The 21,831-nt window shown below is 62.7% G+C and overlaps 2 protein-coding genes across 3 annotated transcripts; one reads left to right on the top strand and one right to left on the bottom strand.

Moving 5' to 3' along the window:
• The first annotated feature begins 1,234 nt into the window (after positions 1 to 1,234).
• Positions 1,235 to 16,894, top strand: PC (pyruvate carboxylase). 2 transcript variants are annotated; one of them, XM_065664382.1, is made up of 21 exons: positions 1,235 to 1,292; positions 3,289 to 3,415; positions 4,236 to 4,420; positions 5,049 to 5,214; positions 6,049 to 6,194; positions 6,465 to 6,582; positions 7,068 to 7,219; positions 7,785 to 7,903; positions 8,113 to 8,275; positions 8,375 to 8,557; positions 9,179 to 9,323; positions 9,539 to 9,628; positions 10,304 to 10,525; positions 11,026 to 11,182; positions 11,624 to 11,864; positions 12,262 to 12,511; positions 13,070 to 13,314; positions 13,916 to 14,095; positions 14,698 to 14,946; positions 15,139 to 15,279; positions 15,666 to 16,894. In XM_065664382.1, exons 2-21 carry the CDS (start codon positions 3,289 to 3,291, stop codon positions 15,912 to 15,914), a joined length of 3,528 nt encoding a protein of 1,175 aa, XP_065520454.1. In that variant the 5' UTR covers positions 1,235 to 1,292; the 3' UTR covers positions 15,915 to 16,894. The 2 variants fall into 2 exon arrangements, with proteins under 2 accessions (XP_065520454.1, XP_065520453.1); XM_065664381.1 differs by lacking the exon at positions 1,235 to 1,292 and adding an exon at positions 2,009 to 2,087.
• Positions 16,895 to 17,608: 714 nt separating this feature from the next.
• On the bottom strand, positions 17,609 to 21,560 carry OVOL1 (ovo like transcriptional repressor 1). The gene is made up of 4 exons (XM_065664385.1): positions 21,445 to 21,560; positions 19,642 to 19,787; positions 18,920 to 19,184; positions 17,609 to 18,039 (listed from the first exon to the last, which is right to left on the bottom strand). Exons 1-4 carry the CDS (start codon positions 21,542 to 21,544, stop codon positions 17,753 to 17,755), a joined length of 798 nt encoding a protein of 265 aa, XP_065520457.1. The 5' UTR covers positions 21,545 to 21,560; the 3' UTR covers positions 17,609 to 17,752.
• Positions 21,561 to 21,831: the final 271 nt, after the last annotated feature.

Genomic DNA, 21,831 nt, shown 5'->3' with positions numbered 1-21,831 from the left:
GGCCTCTGCTCCCCATATCTGCCCCCCATAACCCTCTATCTACTGTACCTACCCTCATATACGCCTCTTGCCTCAGTATCTTCCCCCGCAACGCCTCTTCCCCCTCACAGCTCCCCCCATCCCCCTCCTCCGCCCCATCTACCCTACCACCACCCCGGCAGTCACCTCACGTCCACCCCTCCCTCAGGCCCCCCCAGGCCGCGCTGAGCCCTTACCGGCGCAGGACAGGGCTCCAGCGGTGCCGCAGCCGCCGTGCTGGGGCTGCGGGTGGCCGGGCTCGGAGGACGAGGACACGAGCGGGGACTGCGGGCCGGGCTCGGCCATGGCGGCGCTGCGGAGCCGCGGCTCAGCGCCTCCCTCCCGCGCGGCAGCCACGCACCGACTGCCGGCGGCACCGCGCATGCGCCTCCTCCGCACCGCACCCCCCCCACCCCGCGCCCACCTCCCCGCCGTCCCCACCCTGAGCATGCGCACATCGCCTCCCGCCAGCCGCAGCCCCCGAGCTTCTACGCATGCGGCAGGCAAGGCGTCGCCATGACAACCGCGCTGCCGGCGCGCGGTGCATGATGGGAGCTGTAGTCCTGAGCTATATACGGTGTCTATAGGGGCTGCGGGCTAGGGGTGCAACCTCTAGGGACAAAGAGGTTATGAGAGGGTCCCATAGGCTACCCTATAGCGCCATAGGGTGTCTTCTAGAGAGGATAGGGTGACGGCATAGCTGAGGCTTAGAGGCTGCTGTGAGTCAGATGATGTCCCTTATAGATTAAGTGGGGTGGGGAGAGCTATAGGGTAGCCAGTCCCTATAGTGGGGCTATATAGAGTCGGCCAAACCAGGCCGTGGAGCGCTCGCTATAGGTGACCCCCTAAAGCAGGCTGGGGCCTAGAGGGACGAGCAAGCCAATAGGGCGCCCCCATGTGGTGGGGGAGTCCCTCAGCCCCTATCGGGGACAGCGGGGGAGGGGGCGCGATGCTGCGGTCACAAAGCTCCGCCCCCTCCTCCCCTGTGGCCCCGCCCACCCCTGGGCCTTCAGCCAATCAAGCGCCGGCAGCAGAGCCTCCGGCCGGCCGTGACGCAGCCGCGCGATGAGCGGGGTCTTACAGCGGGATGGCAGAGCTTTTAACCAATAGCAGAGCGAGCTCGGAGGAGCGGGCCAGTAAGAAGCGGCCCTTTCCGGTAAAGGGGCGGGGCAAGTAGCGGGACGAAGGGGGCGTGCCGCGTGCTGCCCAATAGGAAGCTAGGGGGGCGGGGCTAGCGGGACGCGGGGGGAAGCTGTGGTTGCGGTCGCGCAGCGGTGAGTTGACGGGGGGAGAGAGACACCGGGGATCACGTGACCCACGGCCCCGCGTGACCCCTTCCCCCCGTAGGACCCCTTCATAGGGCCCGGGACACGCCGTAGGGGCCGTTGCCCCCCATAGACCGGATCCCCCATAGGGCCTGGAGCCCCTCTAGGGCTTGGGACCCCCCCCCAGAGCCCAGTATGGACCAGTGCCGCCAGTTTGGCCCCACTGGGCAGCTCATCTGTGGGGCAGTGGGGCGGTCTGGGGCTGCACAGGGTTGTATGTGCCCCACAGGGCCATATAGGGCTGAGTGGGGTTATATGGGACCTTACGGAGCTGTATGGGGTGTATATGCCCTATGGTGTCATGTGGGGCTGTATGGGGGGTGTGTGCCCTATAGGGTCACGTGGAGCTGTATGGGGTGCGTGTGCCCCATGGGGTCATGCGGGGCTGGATGTGTCCTACGGGTCCTTATGGGGCCATGTGGGCTGTGTGGGATAACGTGGGGCTGGATTTGCACCATGGGGTTATATGGGGTTGTATGGGTCCATATGCACCCCATGGGGCTGTGTGGGTCCATGTGTGCCCCCTGTGGTCTGTGCGGGGTCCCTCTGGGGCCGCATGTGCCCCATGGGGCTGAATGAGGGGTCCCTATGGGGCCGTGTGGGGCTCTGTGGGGCCGTGTGGACTTTGCCCCCGGGTCAATGATTCACCCGGGGGGGCAGCGGGGGCTGGAGCCGGGGCCGGGCGTGCGCAGGGGCCGGGCAGAGCCAGAGCACGGGGGTGCGTGAGGGACCGGCGGGGCAGAGGTACCTGTGCGGGGGGGTCTGTGCTAAAGGTGCTTGTGAAGAAGAAGGGGTTGGGGGGGGCAGGGGGGGTTCGTGCAACGGGGGCTTGTGCAGGAGGTGCTCGTGCAAGGAGGGGGCGTGCAAGAGGTGCTTGCTCCAAAGGGGCGCGATGGAGGTGGTGTGCGTGTGCAAGGGGGGGCTTCTGCAAGAGAGGTCCTTGTGCAAGGGGTCCTTGTGGTGGAGGGGTCCTTGTGTAAGGGTCCTTGTACAAGGGGTCCTTGTGCAAGATGGGTCCTTGTGCAAGGAGTCCTTGTGCTGGAGGGGCTCTTGTGCAAGGGGTCCTTGTACAAGAGGTGCTTGTCCCAAAGGGGTGTGATGGAGGTGATGTGTGTGTGTGCATGGGGGAGCTTGTGCTGGAGGGGTTCTAGTGCAAGAGGTCCTTGTGCAAGAGAGGTCCTTGTGTGAAAGGGGTACAATGAAGGTGATGCACGTGTACAAGGGGGGGGCTTGTGCAAGAGAGGTCCTTGTGCAAGAGAGGAGCTTGTGCTGGAGGGGTTCTTGTGCAAGAGGTGCTTGTGCCAAAGGGGTGCGATGGAGGGGGTGTGCATGTGCAAGGGGTCCTTGTGCAAGAGGTGCTTGTGCTGGAGGGGTCCTTGTGCTCGTGGCAAGAGCCACTTGTGCAAGGAGATGCTTGAGCAAGGGGGGTTTTGCGCACACGTGTCCGTCCTCCCCCCCCCCCCCCCCTTAACAGCTGGTTGGGGGGAGATCCAGGTTCATTATGGGATGTTGGGCGGGTTGGGATTCTCTGGTGTCTTCTATAGAGGTTGTGCAAAGGGGAGGGGGAGGGGGGTCCTGAATGAGGGTCAAAGGGCAGTGAGGGAAAGGTCGGGGGGAGGGGGAAGTGGGAGAAAGAGGGGGGAGATTCTCTGCTGTCTCCTATAGGGGTTGTGCCGGGGGGGGGTGGGGGGGGGGGGTGGGGTGGGAGGTCAAGGGGCACTGGGGGAAAGGTGATGTTTGGATCCATTCTGGGAAATGGGGGGTGGGGGAGGGGGGGGAGAGAGGAGGAGGGGGAAAGGGGGGGAGATTCTCCACTGGCTTGTATGGGGTTGTGCCATTGGGGGGGCTGGGCAGGGGGTGCTGACCTGTGACGTTACCCCCCCTAACCGGTGTCTGTGACCACCCCCCCCGTCAATGTCCGTCTGTCCGTGTCCCCCCCCCCCAGATGTTTCAGCTGTGCTTCCCCCGGGGGGGCCGGGCCCTGCTGGGGCTGCGGCTGCTATGGGGCCCCCCCGGCACCCGGCGCCCCGTCAGTTACCAGCCCATCCGCAAGGTGCTGGTGGCCAACAGGGGTGAGTGCAGACACGCGGGATCCCCCCATGGCCCCTGGGAACCTCCTATGGCCCCTGGGGCACCCTCACAACCATTGACCCCCCCTTTGTGCTCTGGGTCCATACTTTGTCCCCTCCATCCCCCCATGGCCCTTGGGTCCTCCCCCACCCTGGGTGTCCCCATGGGGTGTCCCCACTGTGCTGGGATGTCCCCACTGGGTCCTCATGTCCCCACTGTGCTAAGGTGTCCCCAGTGGGTGTTTCCAATGGGATGCTCCCAACGGGATGGGATGTCTCCAATGGGTTGGAATGTCTCCAGTGGGTGTCCCCAATGGATGTTCCCCTTTTTCCTGTGTTCCCAATGGGATGGGATGTCACCAGTGGGATGTGATGACCCCAGGGGGTTGGGATGTCCTCAATGGGGTGTCCACAATGGATGTTGCCAGTGGGATGGGGTGTCCCCAATGGGATGTGATGATTCCAGTGGGTTGGGATGTACTCAGTGGGGTGTCCCCAATAGATATTCCCCATGTCCCTGTGTTCCCAATGGGATGGGATGAACCCAATTGGATGGGGTATTCCCAGTGGGGTGTCCCCAGTGGATGTTCCCCATGTCCCTGTGTTCCCAATGTGATGGGATGTCCCCAATGGGATGTGATGACCCCAGTGGGATGGGGTGTCCCCAATGGGATGTGATGACCCCAGTGGGATGGGGTGTTCCCAGTGGGGTGTCCCCAGTGGATGTTCCCCATGTCCCTGTGTTCCCAATGGGATGGGATGACCCCAGTGGGTAGGGATGTCCCCAGTGGGGTGTTCCCAATGGGCTGGGCTGTTCCCGCAGGTGAGATCGCCATCCGGGTGTTCCGGGCCTGCACGGAGCTGGGGATCCGCACCGTGGCCGTGTACTCGGAGCAGGACACGGGGCAGATGCACCGGCAGAAGGCGGATGAGGCCTATCTGGTGGGGCGGGGGCTGCCCCCGGTGCAGGCCTACCTGCACGTGCCCGACATCATCCGCGTGGCACAGGTACCTGGCACAGGGGGCGGCCTTAGGGGGTGGGGAGTGCATCTGGGAGACCCACAGGGATGTGCCTGGCTCCCCTATGGGGGTACATCTGGGAGACCCATAGGGATGTCCCTAGCTCCCCTATGGGGGCACATCTGGGGGACCAATAGGGATGTGCCTGGGTGCCCTGTGGGGGTACATCTGGGAGACCCACAGGGATGTGCCTGGGTGCCCTAGGGGGGCACATCTGGGTTCCATAGGGTGGGAGGACACACATGTGCTCCATAGGGATGGGTCTGGGTGCCCTACAGGGGGACATGTGGGAGATCCATAGGGTTGGGCCTGGGTGCCCTGTGGGGGTATATCTGGGTTCTGTGGGGTGGGAGGACACACATGTGCTCCATAGGGATGTGCCTGGGTTCCCTTAGGGGGGGCATATGTGAGTCCCATGGGATGGGGGGGACACATGTGCTCCATATGGATGTACCCAGGTCTGCTGTGGGGGTTCATGGGGGGGGGCCATATGGATGTGCCTGGGGTATCCCCATGACCCCCCCCAATCCATTTCCCCCCCCCCCATTCCCTGTGTCCCCCACATCCCTGTTCCTCCCCCCCCTGCTTCTGCCCCTCCATCCCATTCCCATGGCAGGAGAACGAGGTGGACGCGATCCACCCAGGATACGGGTTCCTGTCCGAGAGCGCTGCCTTTGCCCAGGCCTGCCTGGACGCGGGGGTCCGGTTTGTGGGCCCCCCCCCGTCCGTTGTGCGCCAGATGGGGGACAAAGTGGAGGCTCGAGCCATTGCCATCGCTGCTGGTGGGCATAGGGCGGCTTGGGAGGGGGGCTATAGGGGGGGTATGGGGTTGTTTGGGGGGGATATAGGGGGGTAAAGGGAGTGTTTGGAGGGTGTATGGGGGAGTAAAGTGATTATTTGGGGGGAGTATGTGGGGGCAAAGGGGTTATTTGGGGGGTATAGAGCAATATGGGTTCAACTGGGGGACTATGGAATTGTTTGAGGGGACTGTAGGGGAGTAAAGGGATTATTTGGGGGGGCTATGGGGTTATTTGGGGGATTAAAGGGGATATTGGTGGGGGTTTTGCAGGGTATGGGATTGTTTGGGAGGCTAGAGCGTGTTATAGGTGGTTATAGGGTGCTCTGGAGGGTTATAGGATTCTATGGGGGTTATAGGGCACTACAGGGTGTTATAGATGGTTATAGGGTGCTATAGGGGGATATAGGATGCTATAGGTGGTTATAGGGTGCTCTAGAGGGATATAGAATGTTATAGGTGGCTATAGGGTGCTCTGGAGGGTTATAGGATGCTATAGGTGGTTATAGGATGCTTTAGGGGGGTATAGGATGCTATAGGTGGTTATAGGGCGGTATAGGGGGATATAGGATGCTATAGGTGGTTATAGGGCGCTATAGGGGGGTATAGGATGCTGTAGGTGGTTATAGGGCGCTATAGGGGGATATAGGATGCTATGGGTGCTTATAGGGCGCTGTAGGGGGGTATAGGATGCTATAGGTGGTTATAGGGTGCTCCAGGGAGTTATAGGATGCTATAGGTGGTTACAGGGCACTATAGGGGTCTCTGGGGGTGCCGGGGGCGCTGTGTGCAGCGGGTGACCCCTCTCTCCCCCCCGCAGGGCTGCCGGTGGTGCCGGGGACGCCATCGCCGGTGTCGGGGCTGGCCGAGGCGCGGGACTTCGCGCTGGACGCCGGCTTCCCCGTTATCCTCAAGGCAGCGCACGGCGGCGGCGGCCGCGGCATGAGGGTGGTGCGGGCGCCGCAGGTACCGGCCCGAGCCCCCCCCAGGGCAGCCCCCCCGTGGGACCCCGATGTCCACATCCCACGGGACCCCCCCCAAATCCCTGGATCCCCAATTCCCCGGGATGCTCCCAGTAGTTTAGAAGGACCCATGCACATGGTGGGGCACTCCAGGTGCATGTGGGGTGGGCACAGGCACCCGTGGGTGGTGCAGGGCACCCCCATTGTGTGGGGGGGTGCTGGGCCCTGGGGTCTCCCAGCATTCCAGGCCTGTCCCAGCCACGCTCCATTGCAGGAGCTGGAGGAGAGCTTCTCCCGCGCCTCCTCCGAGGCTTTGGCTGCCTTTGGCAACGGGGACCTCTTCGTGGAGAAGTTCATTGAGCGCCCGCGGCACATCGAGGTCCAGATCCTGGGTACGGATCGGGGGGGTCCAAGGGGATCCCTATGGAATCTGGGCAGGATTTGGGAGGCCTTTGGAGCTTTTTAGGGGCTTCTTGGGGCTTTTGGGGGTCTTTGGAGGGGGTCTCTGGGGGCTTTCTGGGGGTTACCTGGGGATTTGGAGGGGCTTTGTGGCTTTTGGGTGGGACCCCAGGGTGGTCTGGGGGGACTTTGGGGCACTTTGGGGTGTCTTTCCGAGGATTTAGGGGGTCTTTATGGCTTTTGGAGACGTGTTTGGGGGTCCTTGGGGCTTTTGGGGAGGTCTTTGGGGGTTTCTTATGGACCTGAGAGCTTTCTGGGGGGTCTCTGGGGATGTCTTTGGCAGCCGCTCCTGGATTAGGGGGTGTCCCCGGGGCCAAAGCAGGGTTTGGGGTGTCTGGATGGGGCTGGTGGTGCAGGATGGGGCTGGGATGGAGCGGGTGCCCGTGTCCCGGTGTGACCCGGCCCGGTCCCGGTGCAGGGGACCAGCACGGGCACGTAGTGCACCTGCACGAGCGGGACTGCTCGGTGCAGCGCCGGCACCAGAAGGTTGTGGAGATCGCGCCCGCGGTGCGGCTGCAGCCGGAGCTCCGGGAGCGCCTCGCCAGCGACGCCGTGCGCCTGGCGCGGCAGGTACCGAGCGCCCCGCACGGGGCGCGCAGGGGGCTGGGGATCCATCGGGGTAGCCCGGAGAACGTGGTGGGAAAGGGGAGGACTTGGGGGACAGCGAGGAACCCATGAGGGGGACCTAAGGGAATGTGGGGGGACCAAGGATAATGGGGGGGGGGAGGGGGGGGCCGGGAGTTGGGTGGGGGAAGACCATGGGGTCTCACAGCAATCCATGGGGAGAGCCAGGAGAATGTGGTGACACCGAGGGATCCATGGAGAAGACCCAGGAACTGGGGGTGGGGAGGATGTAAAGAGAAAATGGGGAGACGCAGGAGTTCTGGAAGGGAGCTGTGCCCATCACCAGGGGAGAACATGGGGGGACACAGGAGCTGGGAGGGGGGAGGCCATGGGAGACACCCAGAATCCATGGGGAGACCCAGGAATTGGGGGAACACCCAAGAACCATGTGAGGGGCTGCACCCGTCATCAGGGCCACGGCCACCCAAAGGGGCACCCAGGCCTTTGGGGGTGCCCCCCCCGCTGTGGGGGTGCCCCCGTTTCTGGCCTGACAAGATGGGGTGGGCTGCAGGTGGGGTACGAGAACGCGGGAACGGTGGAATTCCTGGTGGATCAGAGCGGGAGCTACTACTTCATTGAGGTCAACTCGCGCCTGCAGGTGGAGCACACGGTCACAGAGGAGATCACAGGGTGCGTGCGGGGGGGACGCCCCAAAACCGGGTCCTGGGGAGTGCAAAGGGATGAGGGGGGGCACCTGGATGCCAGGTCTTTGGGAAGATGCTGGTGGGAGATGCAGCTCCATCTGCTGATGCTGTTGGAGATGCGGGTCCATGGCTGCCCTATGGGGAGGTGTGGGTCAGCACTCGGGGTTCCTGGAGCCCCCTGTGACCCCCCGTCAGCGTGGACCTGGTCCACGCGCAGTTGCAGGTGGCCGCGGGCCGGTCGCTGCCGGAGCTGGGGCTGGAGCAGGACAAGATCCATGTCAACGGCTGTGCCATCCAGTGCCGTGTCACCACCGAGGACCCAGCCCGCGGCTTCCAGCCTGACACCGGCCGCATCGAGGTGAGCGCCTGGGGCACCCCACTGGGACAATCCCATGGGACACCCCAGCGCCCACAGCAGCCTCTGAAGGGTCTCCTGACACCCCGGGTGCTGCCGCAGGTGTTCCGCAGCGGGGAGGGGATGGGGATCCGCCTGGACGGCGCCTCCGCGTTCCAGGGCGCGCTCATCTCGCCGCACTACGACTCGCTGCTGGTGAAGGTGGTGGCGCACGGCCACGACCAGCCCGCGGCTGCCGCCAAGATGCGCCGTGCCCTGGCCGAGTTCCGCATCCGCGGCGTCAAGGTCGACCCCCGAGGGGCAGGGGAGCGGGGTGATGGGATGGGGGCAATGGGATAGAGGGCACCGGGACGGGTGGGGGTTCTTGTGTGGTTCACAATGGGATGGGAGCCTCGTGTGCGATGCACAAGGGGGTTTGAGGGGCTTGTATGTGGTGCATGGGGGTTGGAGGGGTGCTGCTCTGGTGCACAAAGGCCCTGGTGCAATGCACAAGGAGTTGGAGGGCACTTGTGCAGTGCATCAGGGGCTGGGGGTGTGCAGTGCCCTGGGTTGGGGGTGTTTGACACGCTGCGGTGCTCGTGCAGTGCACAAGGGGCTGTTGGAGCCACTTGTGCAGTGCACAGCAAGTGGGTCTCATGTGACTCCCCCCATCATGGGGTGTGGGGGGTGGTGGGAGGTCCCTCGTGTAATGCATGATGGGGTTGTGCACTTTCCTAGCGTCCCCATGCATTGCACGAGGATGGTATCAGGGTGCTGTGCCACTTGTGCATTACACGAGGATGGTGCCAGGGTGCTGTGGCCCTCGTGCGTTGCACGAGGCTGGTGCTGGTGCCCCCGTTGTGCCTTGCACGAGGATGGTGCCGGTGCCCCTCATGCATCAGCTGCTGACGGGCGCATCCTGCGCAGACGAACATCCCGTTCCTGCAGAATGTCCTGGCGCACCCCCAATTCTTGGGGGGTGTTGCTGACACCCAGTTCATTGATGAGAACCCCGAACTCTTCCACCTGCGCCCTGGCCAGAACCGGGCCCAGAAGCTGCTGCACTACCTGGGTATGGGGCTGGGAGTGGGCCTGGGTGCTTGGAAGCGGTTTGGGCGGCTCTAAGGGGTACCTGTGTGGGTTGGGAGATTTCTTGGGCAGTCCGGGGGGGGGCCTGGGGGGCTCCTGGGGGGTCCCTGGGGTGCTTGGAGGGGTTCTTGGGGAGCTCTAAGAAGTCCCCTCGGGGTTTTGTGGGTCCAAACCCCCCAACCATGCACCCTCCCCCAGGTCACGTGATGGTGAACGGCCCCAGCACCCCCCTTCCAGTCAAGGCGAAGGCAGCACTGATGGAGCCCACGCCGCCCCCGACACCCATGGGTGAGCCTGTGCTTGGTGTGTGCTTGGCATCTGCTTTGCACCTGCTTGGTGTGTGCTTGGTATGACCATAGTTTGCCATAGCATGTACTACGGCATATGCATGGCATGCTGTAGCCTGTGCATGTCATACTGTTGGCATGTGCATATCATGTGTGCTTGGTGTGTACATGATGTGCTTTAGCGTGTGCATGGCATGCCGTGGTGTGTGCATGTTTTCTGTTATTCATATGCATATGATGTGCCATAGCATGTGTGTAGCCTGTGCATGTCACAATATGACATGTGCATGGCATGTGTGCATGACTGTCCTGGCTTCAGCTATACGTGGCATGTGCATGGCTTACTGTGGCATGTGCATGGCATGTATGCTTGGCATATGCACGACAGGCCTTGGTTATATGTATGGCATGCAATAGCCTGTGCATATCACAACGTGGCACATGCATGGCACGTGTGCTTGATGCGTGTATGGCATGTCATAGTATACGCACAGAACACAGTGCACAGCACTGTATGTGCTTGCCAGATGTATGTGCTTGGCATGCGCACCCCGTGCCCTACCCCCACAGCCATCACCCCGTGGCACGTGTGCTTGGCATGTCCCCAGCCCGTCACGCCCTTGGCGTGTCCCTGGCGTGCGCTGCCGCGCGCTCACCGGGACCGTGTCCCCCCCAGGACCCCCCCCGGAGGGGCTGCGGGCGGTGCTGCAGCGCGAGGGCCCGGGCGGGTTCTCGCGGGCGCTGCGGGCGCACCGGGGGCTGCTGCTCACGGACACCACGTTCCGGGACGCGCATCAGTCGCTGCTGGCCACGCGCGTGCGCACGCGGGACCTCGCGCGCGTGGCGCCCTTCGCGGCGCACCACCTCAGCGGCCTCTGCAGCATGGAGACGTGGGGAGGTGGGCGGGGCTTGGAGGGGCGGGGTTTCTAAGGGGCTGGGGGCGTGGCCACGTGGACACAATGGGGGCCCCGCGGGAATGGAAGCCCATGAATGGGGGAAGCCCACGGGGCGGGGCCTATAAAGGGGCGTGGCTTCCCTTTGGGGAGCTGTGAATGGGAATGGCCCGGGGGCGGGGCTTCTAAGGGCGGGAGTGGTGTGGGGGGCAAGGTCTGAATGGGGAGGGTCTAAAAGGGGGCGGGGCTTCTCTGGATAGCTGTGAATGGGAGTGGCCGAGGGGGCGGGGATTCTCCGTGGATGACCGTGGGAGTGGGAGGCAGGGGGAAGGGGCGTGGCCTAGAGGGGGTGTGGCTACGGCAGTTTTGGGGCTTAAAGGGGCGGGGCTTTGCCCTGGGAGCCGTTAACACGGGGCAGAGGTAGGAAGGGGGGAGGTGTAGAAGAGGGCGGGGCTTGCACAAGGAGGGGCGGGGCTTGCACCAGCGCTCAGCCCCTGCACCGCAGGTGCCACCTTCGATGTGGCGATGCGGTTCCTGCATGAGTGCCCCTGGGAGCGGCTGCGGGAGCTGCGGCGCCTCGTCCCCAACATCCCCTTCCAGATGCTGCTGCGCGGTGCCAACGCCGTCGGCTACACCAACTACCCCGACAACGTCGTCAACCGGTGACCGGGGCACACGGGGACATGGGGGGACATGGGGACACTGGGGGGCTGTTGGGGCATGGAGAGATGTGAAGGGATGAGCAGGCATGGGGTGACATGGAGACATGGGGGAACATGGGGACATGAGGGGGACATGGAGAGGTGAAGGGATGGGGGGAGATGGAACACAATGGACATGGAGGGATAAGGAGACATGAAGGATATGGTGAGATGGAGGACATGGGGAAATGAGGGATGAAGGGATGGGGGTAGATGGATCATGAACAGCACAGGGACGTATGTAGGGATGGTGGGACATGAAGAGCATGGGGACACTTGGAGCGACGGCAGGACACATATCCGGTGTGATGAGCGCCCATGAGGACACAGTGGGTCACCATGGGATGTGCCACCAGCACGCAGGTGCTCATGGACCCCCATAACCCCTCTGGTGCTGCCCAGGTTCTGTGAGGTGGCCGTGGCCAATGGCATGGACATTTTCCGTGTGTTCGACGCCCTCAACTATCTGCCCAACCTGGTGCTGGGGATAGAGGCTGCTGGGCGGGCAGGTGCCGTGGTGGAGGCCGCACTCTCCTACACTGGTGACGTGGCCGATCCCACCCGTACCAAGTACAGCCTCCAGTACTACCTGGACCTGGCGCAGGAGCTGGTGGCAGCTGGCACCCACATCCTCTGCATCAAGGTGGGGGGGGGTCTATGGGGGGAGCTTGGGGTGACAGAGAGGGGAGTTTGGGGATGGGAGGGAGGATTGGGGGGGTATTTGAGGGATGGGAGGGGGGATTTGGGGTGCCAGAGGAGGTCTGATGGGAGCTGGGAGCTCCTGGAGGGGCTGAGGGGTGAATTTCAGGCCCCCAACACCCCAAAAATGCAATAGGGCTGCTACTGGGTTTGGGGGTTGAGATGAGATGGGGGGGCCCTATGACCCCCCATGCCCCCCATGTTCCCCTATCCCCCCTACCCGCTATGACCCCAACACCCCACATATCCCCGCTGCCTTCCTCGTGTCCCCCTGTGCCCCCTGTCTCCCATAGCCCCCCCCATATCCTCCCTGACCACTCTCTGACTCCTCTGTGGGGCAGGACATGGCGGGGCTGCTGACGCCAGGCGCCGCGCGGGTGCTGGTGGCGGCGCTGCGGGAGCGCTTCCCGGAGGTGCCTCTGCACGTGCACACACACGACACGGCCGGGGCCGCCGTCGCCTCCATGCTGGCGGCTGCCAACGCTGGCGCTGACGTGGTGGACGTGGCTGTGGACGCCATGGCCGGGATGACCTCCCAGCCCAGCATGGGCGCGCTGGTGGCCTGCGCCCGTGGCACCCCTCTTGACACAGGTACCTCAGCCGTGGCAATAGCAACGTGGGCAGGGAGGTGGGGCTGTAGTTATGGAGGTCCACCATGGTGTTGGTAGTGGCACTGTGGTCATGGTAATGGCAATGGGGTCAGGGAGGTGGGACGTAATTATGGAGGTCCACCTTGATGTTCGTAGTGGCAATGTGGTCAAGGAGGTGTTGATGTGGTCGTGGAGGTGCCACCATGGTCTTGGCAATGGCAACATGGCCTTAGTAATGGGAACATGGTCAGGGAGGTGGGGATATAGTTACGGAGGTGGCACCATGGTCTTGGCCATTGGCACCATGACCACGATGACACCACCATGGTCTAACCAATGGCACCATGACCACGTTGATGCCACCGTGCTCACAGCAACACCACCACAGCCAGACCAGTGCACCCACAACCACGACCCCACCCCCACACTCCCAGCACCACCACTACAACCGCAGTGCCACCACCTCACCCATCACACCCAACCACCACCCCGCTTGCGCGTGGTGTCCCCAGCGAGGTCCCCAGGCACTGGTGGCTCCAGGGGGGATGTCCTGCCATAGGCATCGCGCTGGAGAAGGTGTTTGAGTACAGCGAGTACTGGGAGGGCGCGCGGGCGCTCTACGCTGCCTTTGACTGCACGGCCACCATGAAGTCCGGCAACGCCGACGTCTACGAGAATGAGATCCCTGGGGGGCAATACACCAACCTCCACTTCCAGGCCCATGCTATGGGGCTGGGCCACAAGTTCAAGGAGGTCAAGAAGGCCTATGCCGAGGCCAACAAGCTCCTTGGGGACCTCATTAAGGTAAGGGAAGGAGCGGGGGTCTTCATGGGGTGGGTCTTCATGAGGTGGGTCTTCATGGGGTGGTTTCCATGGGGTAGGTGGTTCTCTATATGGCGGTCTCCATGGGGTGGGTGGTTCTTCATGGGGTGGTGGTGATGGAGGTCATTGATGCGGAATAAGGGGTCTTCATGGGGTGGGTGGTCTCCATTGGGTTGTGTTCATGGCATGGGTGGTCTCCGTGGGATTGTCTTCATGGGGTGGGTCGTCTCCATAGGATGATGTCCATGGGGTGGGATGAACTCCGTGCATTGAGTGCTCCATGAGTGAAGTGCTCTGTAGGTTGGGTGCTCCATAGATTGGGTGCTTCATGGGTTGAGAGCTCCATGGGGCAGGTACTTCATGGGTTGGATTAACCATGGCTCGAGTGCTTAATGAGGCAGGTGCTCCATGAGTTGGGTATTTGACGTCTTGGGTGCTGCATGAGTTGGGTTCTCCATGGGCTGGGTGCTCCATGGGTTGGGTGCTCCATGGATTGGGTTCTCCACAAGCAAGACCCCTGAGTGACACCCCTGGGTACCACCACTGGGTGACACTAGTGGGTGACACCTTTGGGCTGTTGCAGGTGACCCCGTCCTCCAAAGTGGTGGGGGACCTGGCGCAGTTCATGGTGCAGAATGGGCTGTCGCGGGAGGAGGTGGAGGCGCGTGCGGACGAGCTCTCCTTCCCGCTCTCCGTGGTGGAATTCCTGCAGGGATACATCGGTACCCCCCCGGGTGGCTTCCCCGAGCCCTTCCGCTCCCGGGTGAGGTGCTGGGGTGCACTGGGATGGACTGGGAGGGCTTCCTGGAGGTTTTAGGTATGGCAGTGGACACTAGCAAAGGTCCTAGTGGTGGTTGTCATGGCACCAGCTCCATAGCAACAGGCCTAATGGTGCTTGTCATGGATGGATGATGGATCCATCATCCATCCATCATAATGATGCTAGATCCTTAGCAACAGGATCCAGCACTAGATTCCATGGCAACAGCTCCATAGCAACGTGTCCCCATTCCACCCAGCCCTAGGTCTGATGGTTTCCATGGCACCCAACCCCTAGCAACAGATTGCTGTATCATTTACCATGACAACAGCCCCATAGCAATGGGTCTAACAATGGCTGCCATGACACCTGCCACTAGCAATTGGTTCCTATGCCTGGTTGTCATGGCACCCAACCCTACCAGTGGCTCCCAGCACCAGTTGGCATGGCACCAAGCCCTATAGCAACATATCCCTACCTCTAGCAACACCTCCTAGCAACAGGATGCTGTGGTCCCTCTTGCCACCTCCACCCCCTGGTTGCCATGGCTCCCACCCCCCTGTTGCCATAACTACCCCCCTGTTGCTATGGTAATCCATCCCCAGGTGCTGAAGGAGCTGCCACGCATCGAGGGCCGCCCAGGGGCATCGCTGCCACCGCTGGACTTCGAGGCCCTGGCTCAAGACTTGGGGTCCCGCCACGGGGTCCCCCCCAGCCCCGAGGACCTGCTCTCGGCCGCGCTTTACCCCAAGGTCTATGATGAGTTCCGCACCTTCACCAGCACCTTCGGGCCCGTGTCCTGCCTTGGCACCCGCCTCTTCCTTGAGGGGCCCACCATCGCCGAGGAGTTCGAGGTGCAGCACGGGGGGACTGGGGACACTGGGAGGGACCTGGGTGTTACTGGGAGGTGGCAAAACAGAGCCTGGAGTGGGAGTTGTTCTGGGCAGTGCTTTGCACATCCTTTCCGCACCCTCCTGCACCCCTCCAACGCCCTTTTCTTCCCCTTCTACCCCTCCCAACACAACTCGTGTCCCCCTCTCGTGCAGGTGGAGCTGGAGCGGGGCAAGACACTGCACATCAAGGCACTGGCACTGGGGGACCTCAATGCCGCGGGGCAGCGCGAGGTCTTCTTTGAGCTCAACGGGCAACTGCGCTCCATCCTCGTGCGGGACACACAGGCCATGAAGGTGGGGGGGGGTGGGCATGGGGAGGGGCTGGGGGGGTTTGGGATTAATGGGGGATTTAAGGGGGTTTTGGGGGGGTTGGGGTGCTTTAAAGGGGGTTGGGGGGGTTTGTGGGGTTAGGAGGGGGTTTGAAGTGTCTGGGAGGACTTGGGGGTTGTTAAGGTGGCTTGGGGGTGTTTGGGGGACTGAAGAAGCAGTTTGGAGGGGCATTGGGGCATGATGGGGAGGTTTGAGGGGGCTTCAGGAACCATGGGGGAGTCCTAGGAATTTGTGGGATCCCAGCGACCATGGTGGGGGCTCTGAGAGGAGAATACAAGGGGGGTCCTGTGGGACATGGGGGGGTCTTGGGGACTCCTCACCCCCGCTCTCTTCCTGATCCCTCCCCCCAGGAGATGCACGTGCACCCCAAGGCCGACCGCGGGGCCAAGGGCCAGGTCGGGGCGCCGATGCCGGGTGAGGTGGTGGAGGTGCGGGTGAAACAAGGGGCGCAGGTGGCAAAGGGGGACCCCCTCTGTGTCCTGAGTGCCATGAAGATGGAGACGGTGGTGACAGCCCCCATGGCCGGCACCGTCACCCAGGTCCACGTGCGCCCTGGCATGAGCCTGGAAGGGGACGATCTCATCGTGGAAATCAAGTAGGGGGGTGCACAGGGACCCCCCCCCAGAACCTTTCCCCTGCATCCCCCCTCCTAATAACCCACCCGCCCTTCAAACCTCCCCCTAAATGACGCCTCTGTTAAAGGGCGTACTGGCCCTTTAAGATCGACTTGACCCCCCCTGCACCCCACCCCCGCGCCCTGGCCTAAGGGCGGTAACGCCACCTGGTGGCGGAAAGCGGTACAGCGATGGGGGACTTAATGGGGAGAAGCCGTTAATTAGGGGGCCTCAGAGCTTAATTGGGGGTCACCCTTTAATTAAGAGGGTCAGTGTTTAACTAGGGGGAACCCCTTCATTAGGGATCCCCCATTAATGGGGGAGTCAGCACTTAGTTGGGGTCACCCGTCTGAGGGGGTGACCTGTTAGCTGGGGGGGGCATCACTCAATTAGCGGGCACCCCATTTTAGGGGGGGTCCAGCCCATAAGTAGGGGCACCCCTTAATTGGGAGGGGTCATTGCTTAACTGGGGGGAGTCACCCATTTTGAGGAGATCAGCCCTTATTTGAGGGGGGGTCACGTCTTAATTGAGGGGGGGCTTCACTTAATTGGGGGCACAATTGGGGGTCCCCCTTTTTGGGGGTTCACCCCATTTGGGAGGTCCCTTCACACTGGGGTTGTCCCCAGCCTCTGCCCCCCCTTAGCCCCACCCCCTTTATTAACCCAGTCCCTGCCATGCTGCCTTAGGGGGAACCCGGATTTAGGGGGGGGGAGTGATGCTGCCCCCCCCCCTTCGTTGCTGCCAAACGCCCCTCCCCCACTCATGGGGGGGGCAATGGGGGGTGGGGGAGGGGGCGAAGCCTGTGACCAAAGGGCGGGAATGACACTGGATGATGGGAACAAACCTGGAAGGGGGAGGGGTGAGGGTGAAGCCCCTCCCCCCCCGGCCTCCCCTTCTCCCACCCACCCCCAATTGCACTGGGGGGGTCGCGGGTAATAAAGACTGGACTAACACATGCACCCGATGGGGGCTATAGGGGCCTATGAGTGCTGTGGGGTGTCTGTAAGGGGCTATAGGGGGACTATGGGGGCTGTAGTCATATAGGGGTTATAGGAGTTCTATAGGTGTCTCTAGGGGCCATGGGGTGGACTGTAAGGTATCTATAAAGGCTGTGAGGGGCTATAACGTGTCTATAGGGGCTATAGTGAGTCTATAGAGGGGCTATGGGGTGTCTGTAAAGGGCTGAAGGGACTAAAGTGGGGTTACAGGAGGGCTAGGTGTCTCTAGGGTCTATGGAGGGGGCTATAAGGTCTATAGGGGCTATGATGGGATATAAGGTGTCTGTAGGGGTTACAGGGAGTCTATAGGGGGGCTATGGGATGTCTGTGAAGGGCTATAGGGCAACTGAAGTGGGGTTATATGAGGTCTAGGTGTCTCTAGGGTCTATGGAGGGGGCTATAAAGTATCTATATGGGCCATGGGGGGCTATAGAGTGTCTATAGGGGTCTCTTGGGGTTCCACAGCACCAGAAGCTCATTTTGATCTCGCCCTTTATGGATACACCGGGGGGGCGGGGCCAGCCGGGGAGGGGGTGTGGTGAGCGCCCCACGGTGGGCGGAGCTTCCCGTTGGGGGGCGTGGTCTGTGCCTGCAAGCCCGCCCCCTGGCGGCAGGGCTTTACCCTTATGGGGGAGTCCCACCCCACTCCCCTCCCCAGCCCCCCAAGTGGGCGTGTCCCTGCCCCAAACGGAGGCGTGGCTTGCGCCAAGTGGGCGTGGCCTAAGCCACGCCCCCTACCGGCGGTGTTGCACACCGTACCACCCATACCCCACGTGGGGGGGTGTCGGCGGGAGGGGTCCCCCCTTCCCTCAGCCCCCCCCCCATCAAGGGGGCGGGGCCATGCGGGGGGGGCCCGGGGGGGGGTTGGTGGCCGCCTTCCGCGCCAGCTTGGCCAGGAGCGGGCTGTGCGGGTGGCGCTGCCGCAGGTGCGCGATGTGCCCGTCCTGGCTCTCGGCGGTGCCGCCGCACTCCTCGCACACGTAGAGCTTGGCGCGCCGCTCCTTGTAGGCGTAGCGCTGCGCCACGCCGTGGATCTTCTTGAGGTGCGACTCGAGCGAGCAGCGCTGCGTGAACGCCTTCTCGCACAGGCTGCACTTGTACGGACGCACGCCTGGGGGGCGGGGGTGTGATGGGGGAGGGCGTCTCGCCATAGGGAATGGTCCCGTCTCCATCTCCTCCCATCCCAACCCACATCCTTGTCTCCATCCCCATCACACCCGCATCCCCATCCTCATCCCCGTCCCATCTCTGTCTTCTCTTCACCCCATCCCATGCTGTCATATCCCATTCCAACCCATCCTATCCCATCCCAACCCTTCCGATCCCATCTTTGTCCCCATAGCATCCTTTCCTTGTCTCCGTCCCATTCTCATTCCTATCCCCATCCCATCCTTTCCTTGTCTCCATCCCATTCACATTCCTAGCCCCATCCCATCCTTTCCTTGTCTCCATCCCATTCTCATTCCTAGCCCCATCCCATCCTTTCCTTGCCTCCATCCCATTCACATTCCTAGCCCCATCCCATCCTTTCCTTGTCTCCATCCCATTCTCATTCCTAGCCCCATCCCATCCTTTCCTTGCCTCCATCCCATTCACATTCCTAGCCCCATCCCATCCTTTCCTTGTCTCCATCCCATTCGCATTCCTATCCCCATCCCATCCTTTCCTTGCCTCCATCCCATTCACATTCCTATCCCCATCCCATCCTTTCCTTGTCTCCATCCCATTCACATTCCTAGCCCCATCCCATCCTTTCCTTGTCTCCATCCCATTCGCATTCCTAGCCCCATCCCACCCCTGCCACCATTCCATCCCCAACCTCATTTCACCCTCATCCTGTCCCACATCCACCTCACCTCTGTCCTGTCCCCATCCCATCCCATCCTTATCCGTATCCCATCCCACCCCCGTCCCCACCCTATTCCCGCCCCCATCCTCATCCCCATCCTAATCCATGCCGCCCCATTCCCGCCCCATCCCGCCCATCGCACCGGTGTGGGTGCGGACGTGACGCTTGAGGTCGAAGGTGTCGTTGAAGCCCTTGCCGCAGTAGGGGCAGAGGTGCCGCTTCACCTCACTGTGGCACTTGAGGTGCCGGTTCAGCATCCGCTGGAACCCGAAGCTCTTCTGGCACACGGGGCAGGAGAAGAGCTCGGGCCCCCCCGGAACCCCCCCGGCCACCGGCAGCACCCCCGGGACCCCCCCGGCCATGGGGAGAGCCGCGGGGATGGGGGCACCCAGGGGGCCGGAGGGGACCTGCCAAAGGAGGGGACAGGGTTGTAAATCGGGGGGGGTACACACAAAAAGACCAGTTATGGGGTCCCCCCCTTGAGGACCCTCACCCATAGGGATGCCCCATAATGGGGACCCTCAGCCTTAGGGACACCCCCACATTGGGGACCCCCAGGTCATGAGAGACTCCCCAGCCTGGGGACCCTCGGTTATGCGGACACCCCATATTGGGGGCCCCCCACCTTGGGGACCCCCACCACAAGTTATGGGGATCCCCTCACTTTTGGGCCCCCCAGTCATGGGGACCCCCCTCCCCCCCCAAGCATCGAGACAACCAGTTCTGGGGATCCCCCACATCAGGGACACACCATATTGGGGACCCTCAGCCTTAAGGACCCCCTCACCTTGGAGACACCCCCCCTCACCTTCCCCACTCCCCCCAACCTCCAGGACCCCTCCACATTTGGGCCCCTCCCCTTACCTTGCCCTTGGGGTGCAGGAAGGGGCCGGGGGGGGCGCGGGGGGCCGGGGGGGGCAGCGTCATGTCGAGGGGGGACACGGGGGACGCGGGGGCCTCCCCCAGGGCGGGCTCGGGGTCCCTGCGCAGGGGGCAGCCCCCCAGGAAGACTGGGGGGGGAGAGAAGTGAGGGGAAGTGCACCCCCAAATAGCACCCATATGGGACCCCCAATGGGAGCCCCCCCAGTGGGCACTCCATAATGGGGACTTCCTTAATAAGACCCCCCTGTAATGGGAACCCCCCCAATAGGCAGCCCTTAATGGGAGCCCCCATGGGACCCCCTCCAGTGGGCACCCTCACAATAGGGATCCTGTAATGGGGACCCCCTTAATGGCCCCCCCCATAATAGGCACCCCGAAATTGGACTCCCCCCAATGAGCACCTCTAAAAGTGACCCCCTTAATGCCCCCCACAATGAGCTCCCCCAAATATGACCCCCAAATGGAGATGCCCTGTCCTTTGACCCCCAATGGGGCACCCCCAAATGTGACCCCCCCGATATAACCTCCTAATAGGTCAGTCCCCACCCTGTCGCAGCAGGACCCAAAGGGGGTTCCCCTTTTCTCCGCCTCCCCCCCCCCCCCCCCCGCCTCTTTGGGGTTCCCCCAACCGGTCCAACGGCTCTGGCCGCGACACCCCAAATTACGGGGTGTCACCCGCGTGGGCCCTGGGGGGGGACACGCCACCCCCCCACACCCTTCCCGCACTGCTCCGGGCATCCGGACACCCCCATCCCCACCCCCCGGATATCCAAATTCCCCCCACCTTGAGGTCCAGACACCCCAATCTCCCACCCAGGGCTTTGGGGGTGCCCCATGGGTTTTCGGAGGGCCCCATGATTTGGGGGTGCCCCATGGTTTAGGGGTGGCACCATGGTTTGGGGGGGGCACCATCGTCTTTGCGGGGGGCACCACGGCTCTGGGGGTGGCCCATGGGCTTCGAGGGTGCCCCATGTTTGGAGGGGACCCATGGCTCTGGGGGTGCCTCATGATTGGGGGTGCCTCATGGCTTTGGGGGTGCCCCATAGCTTTGGGCCCCCCCCCGGGGTGGTGTCGTCCGCGTGGCTCCTGCTCCACCCGGGCGGGGCCAAACCCCGACTCTGTCATTACGGGGGTTAATCATCGCCCCGACGCTTCCTGGGGCCCCCCCACAGCCCGGGGGAGGCACGGGGTAAACAGGGCCTCCCTCCCAAAGACCGAGAGTCCCCCCATAAAGCCGGAGCCACCCTCGGACCCTCCCAACACATCGGGGTCTCCCCAAAGCCTGGGTACCCCCAAAGCACCCCAGCCCCCCCCAAGCTGGGGTCCCCCCACACTAGGGTCCCTCCTCAACACTGTGATTCCCTCGGATGCCTCAGCCCCCCCAGTACCTATCTCCCACTGGATTCCTGCCCCCCCCCCCAAACATGGGGGTGCCTCTCAAAAGCCTGGGCCACCCCTGGACACATGAATCCCCTCTGGATGCTGCCATCACCCCAAACACCCGTGGTCCCCCCCAACACTGGGGTCTCCCCATATCATGGGGCTCCTCAAATACCCGGATCCCCCCCAAACACCAGGACCCCCCCAAACATCCGGGTCCCCCGCCAAAAGCCTGGGGCCCTCAGTACCCATCTCCCAGCACCAGGTCCCCCCCAAATACCGAGGTCCCCCCTGGATGCCTCAGTCCCGCAGTTCCCATCTCCCACCAGATTCCTGGGCTCCCCCGAAGACACCCAGGTCCCCCCCCAGATCTCTCCCCCCCCCCGTCTCGGACCCCCCCCATACTGGGCACGTAGATCTCCGCACGCTGCTCATCCGGGAGCTCGCTCCAGTTGCGCTTGGCCGAGGCCACACTCGGCTTCTTCACCAGGAAGGCGCGAGGCATCGCCCAATCCCGAAGGATCCTGATGGATCCCAATAGGTCCCAATAGATCTTGATGGGTTCCGATGGATCCAATTGGAACCCGGTGATGTTCCAGCCCTGATCCCAGTTGGGATCACCAGGGATTCACTCGCCTCTGATGGGTTTTGGTACTGGATTCTCAGTGCTTGGGATGGAAGGTGGGGATGGATCGCAGATCCCTGCTCAGTTCTGAGCCCGGAACATGATTATTGGGTTAATAACGGTGCCAGATCCCAGATTCCTGGTTAATTTTAGTGCTGGATCCCAGC

Source organism: Lathamus discolor, unplaced genomic scaffold (genome assembly GCF_037157495.1).
Source record: "Lathamus discolor isolate bLatDis1 unplaced genomic scaffold, bLatDis1.hap1 Scaffold_162, whole genome shotgun sequence".
In the NCBI taxonomy this organism is placed as follows: domain Eukaryota; kingdom Metazoa; phylum Chordata; class Aves; order Psittaciformes; family Psittacidae; genus Lathamus; species Lathamus discolor.
The sequence above is the reverse complement of the archived record's forward strand: the minus strand, read 5'-3'. Positions and strand labels throughout refer to the sequence as shown.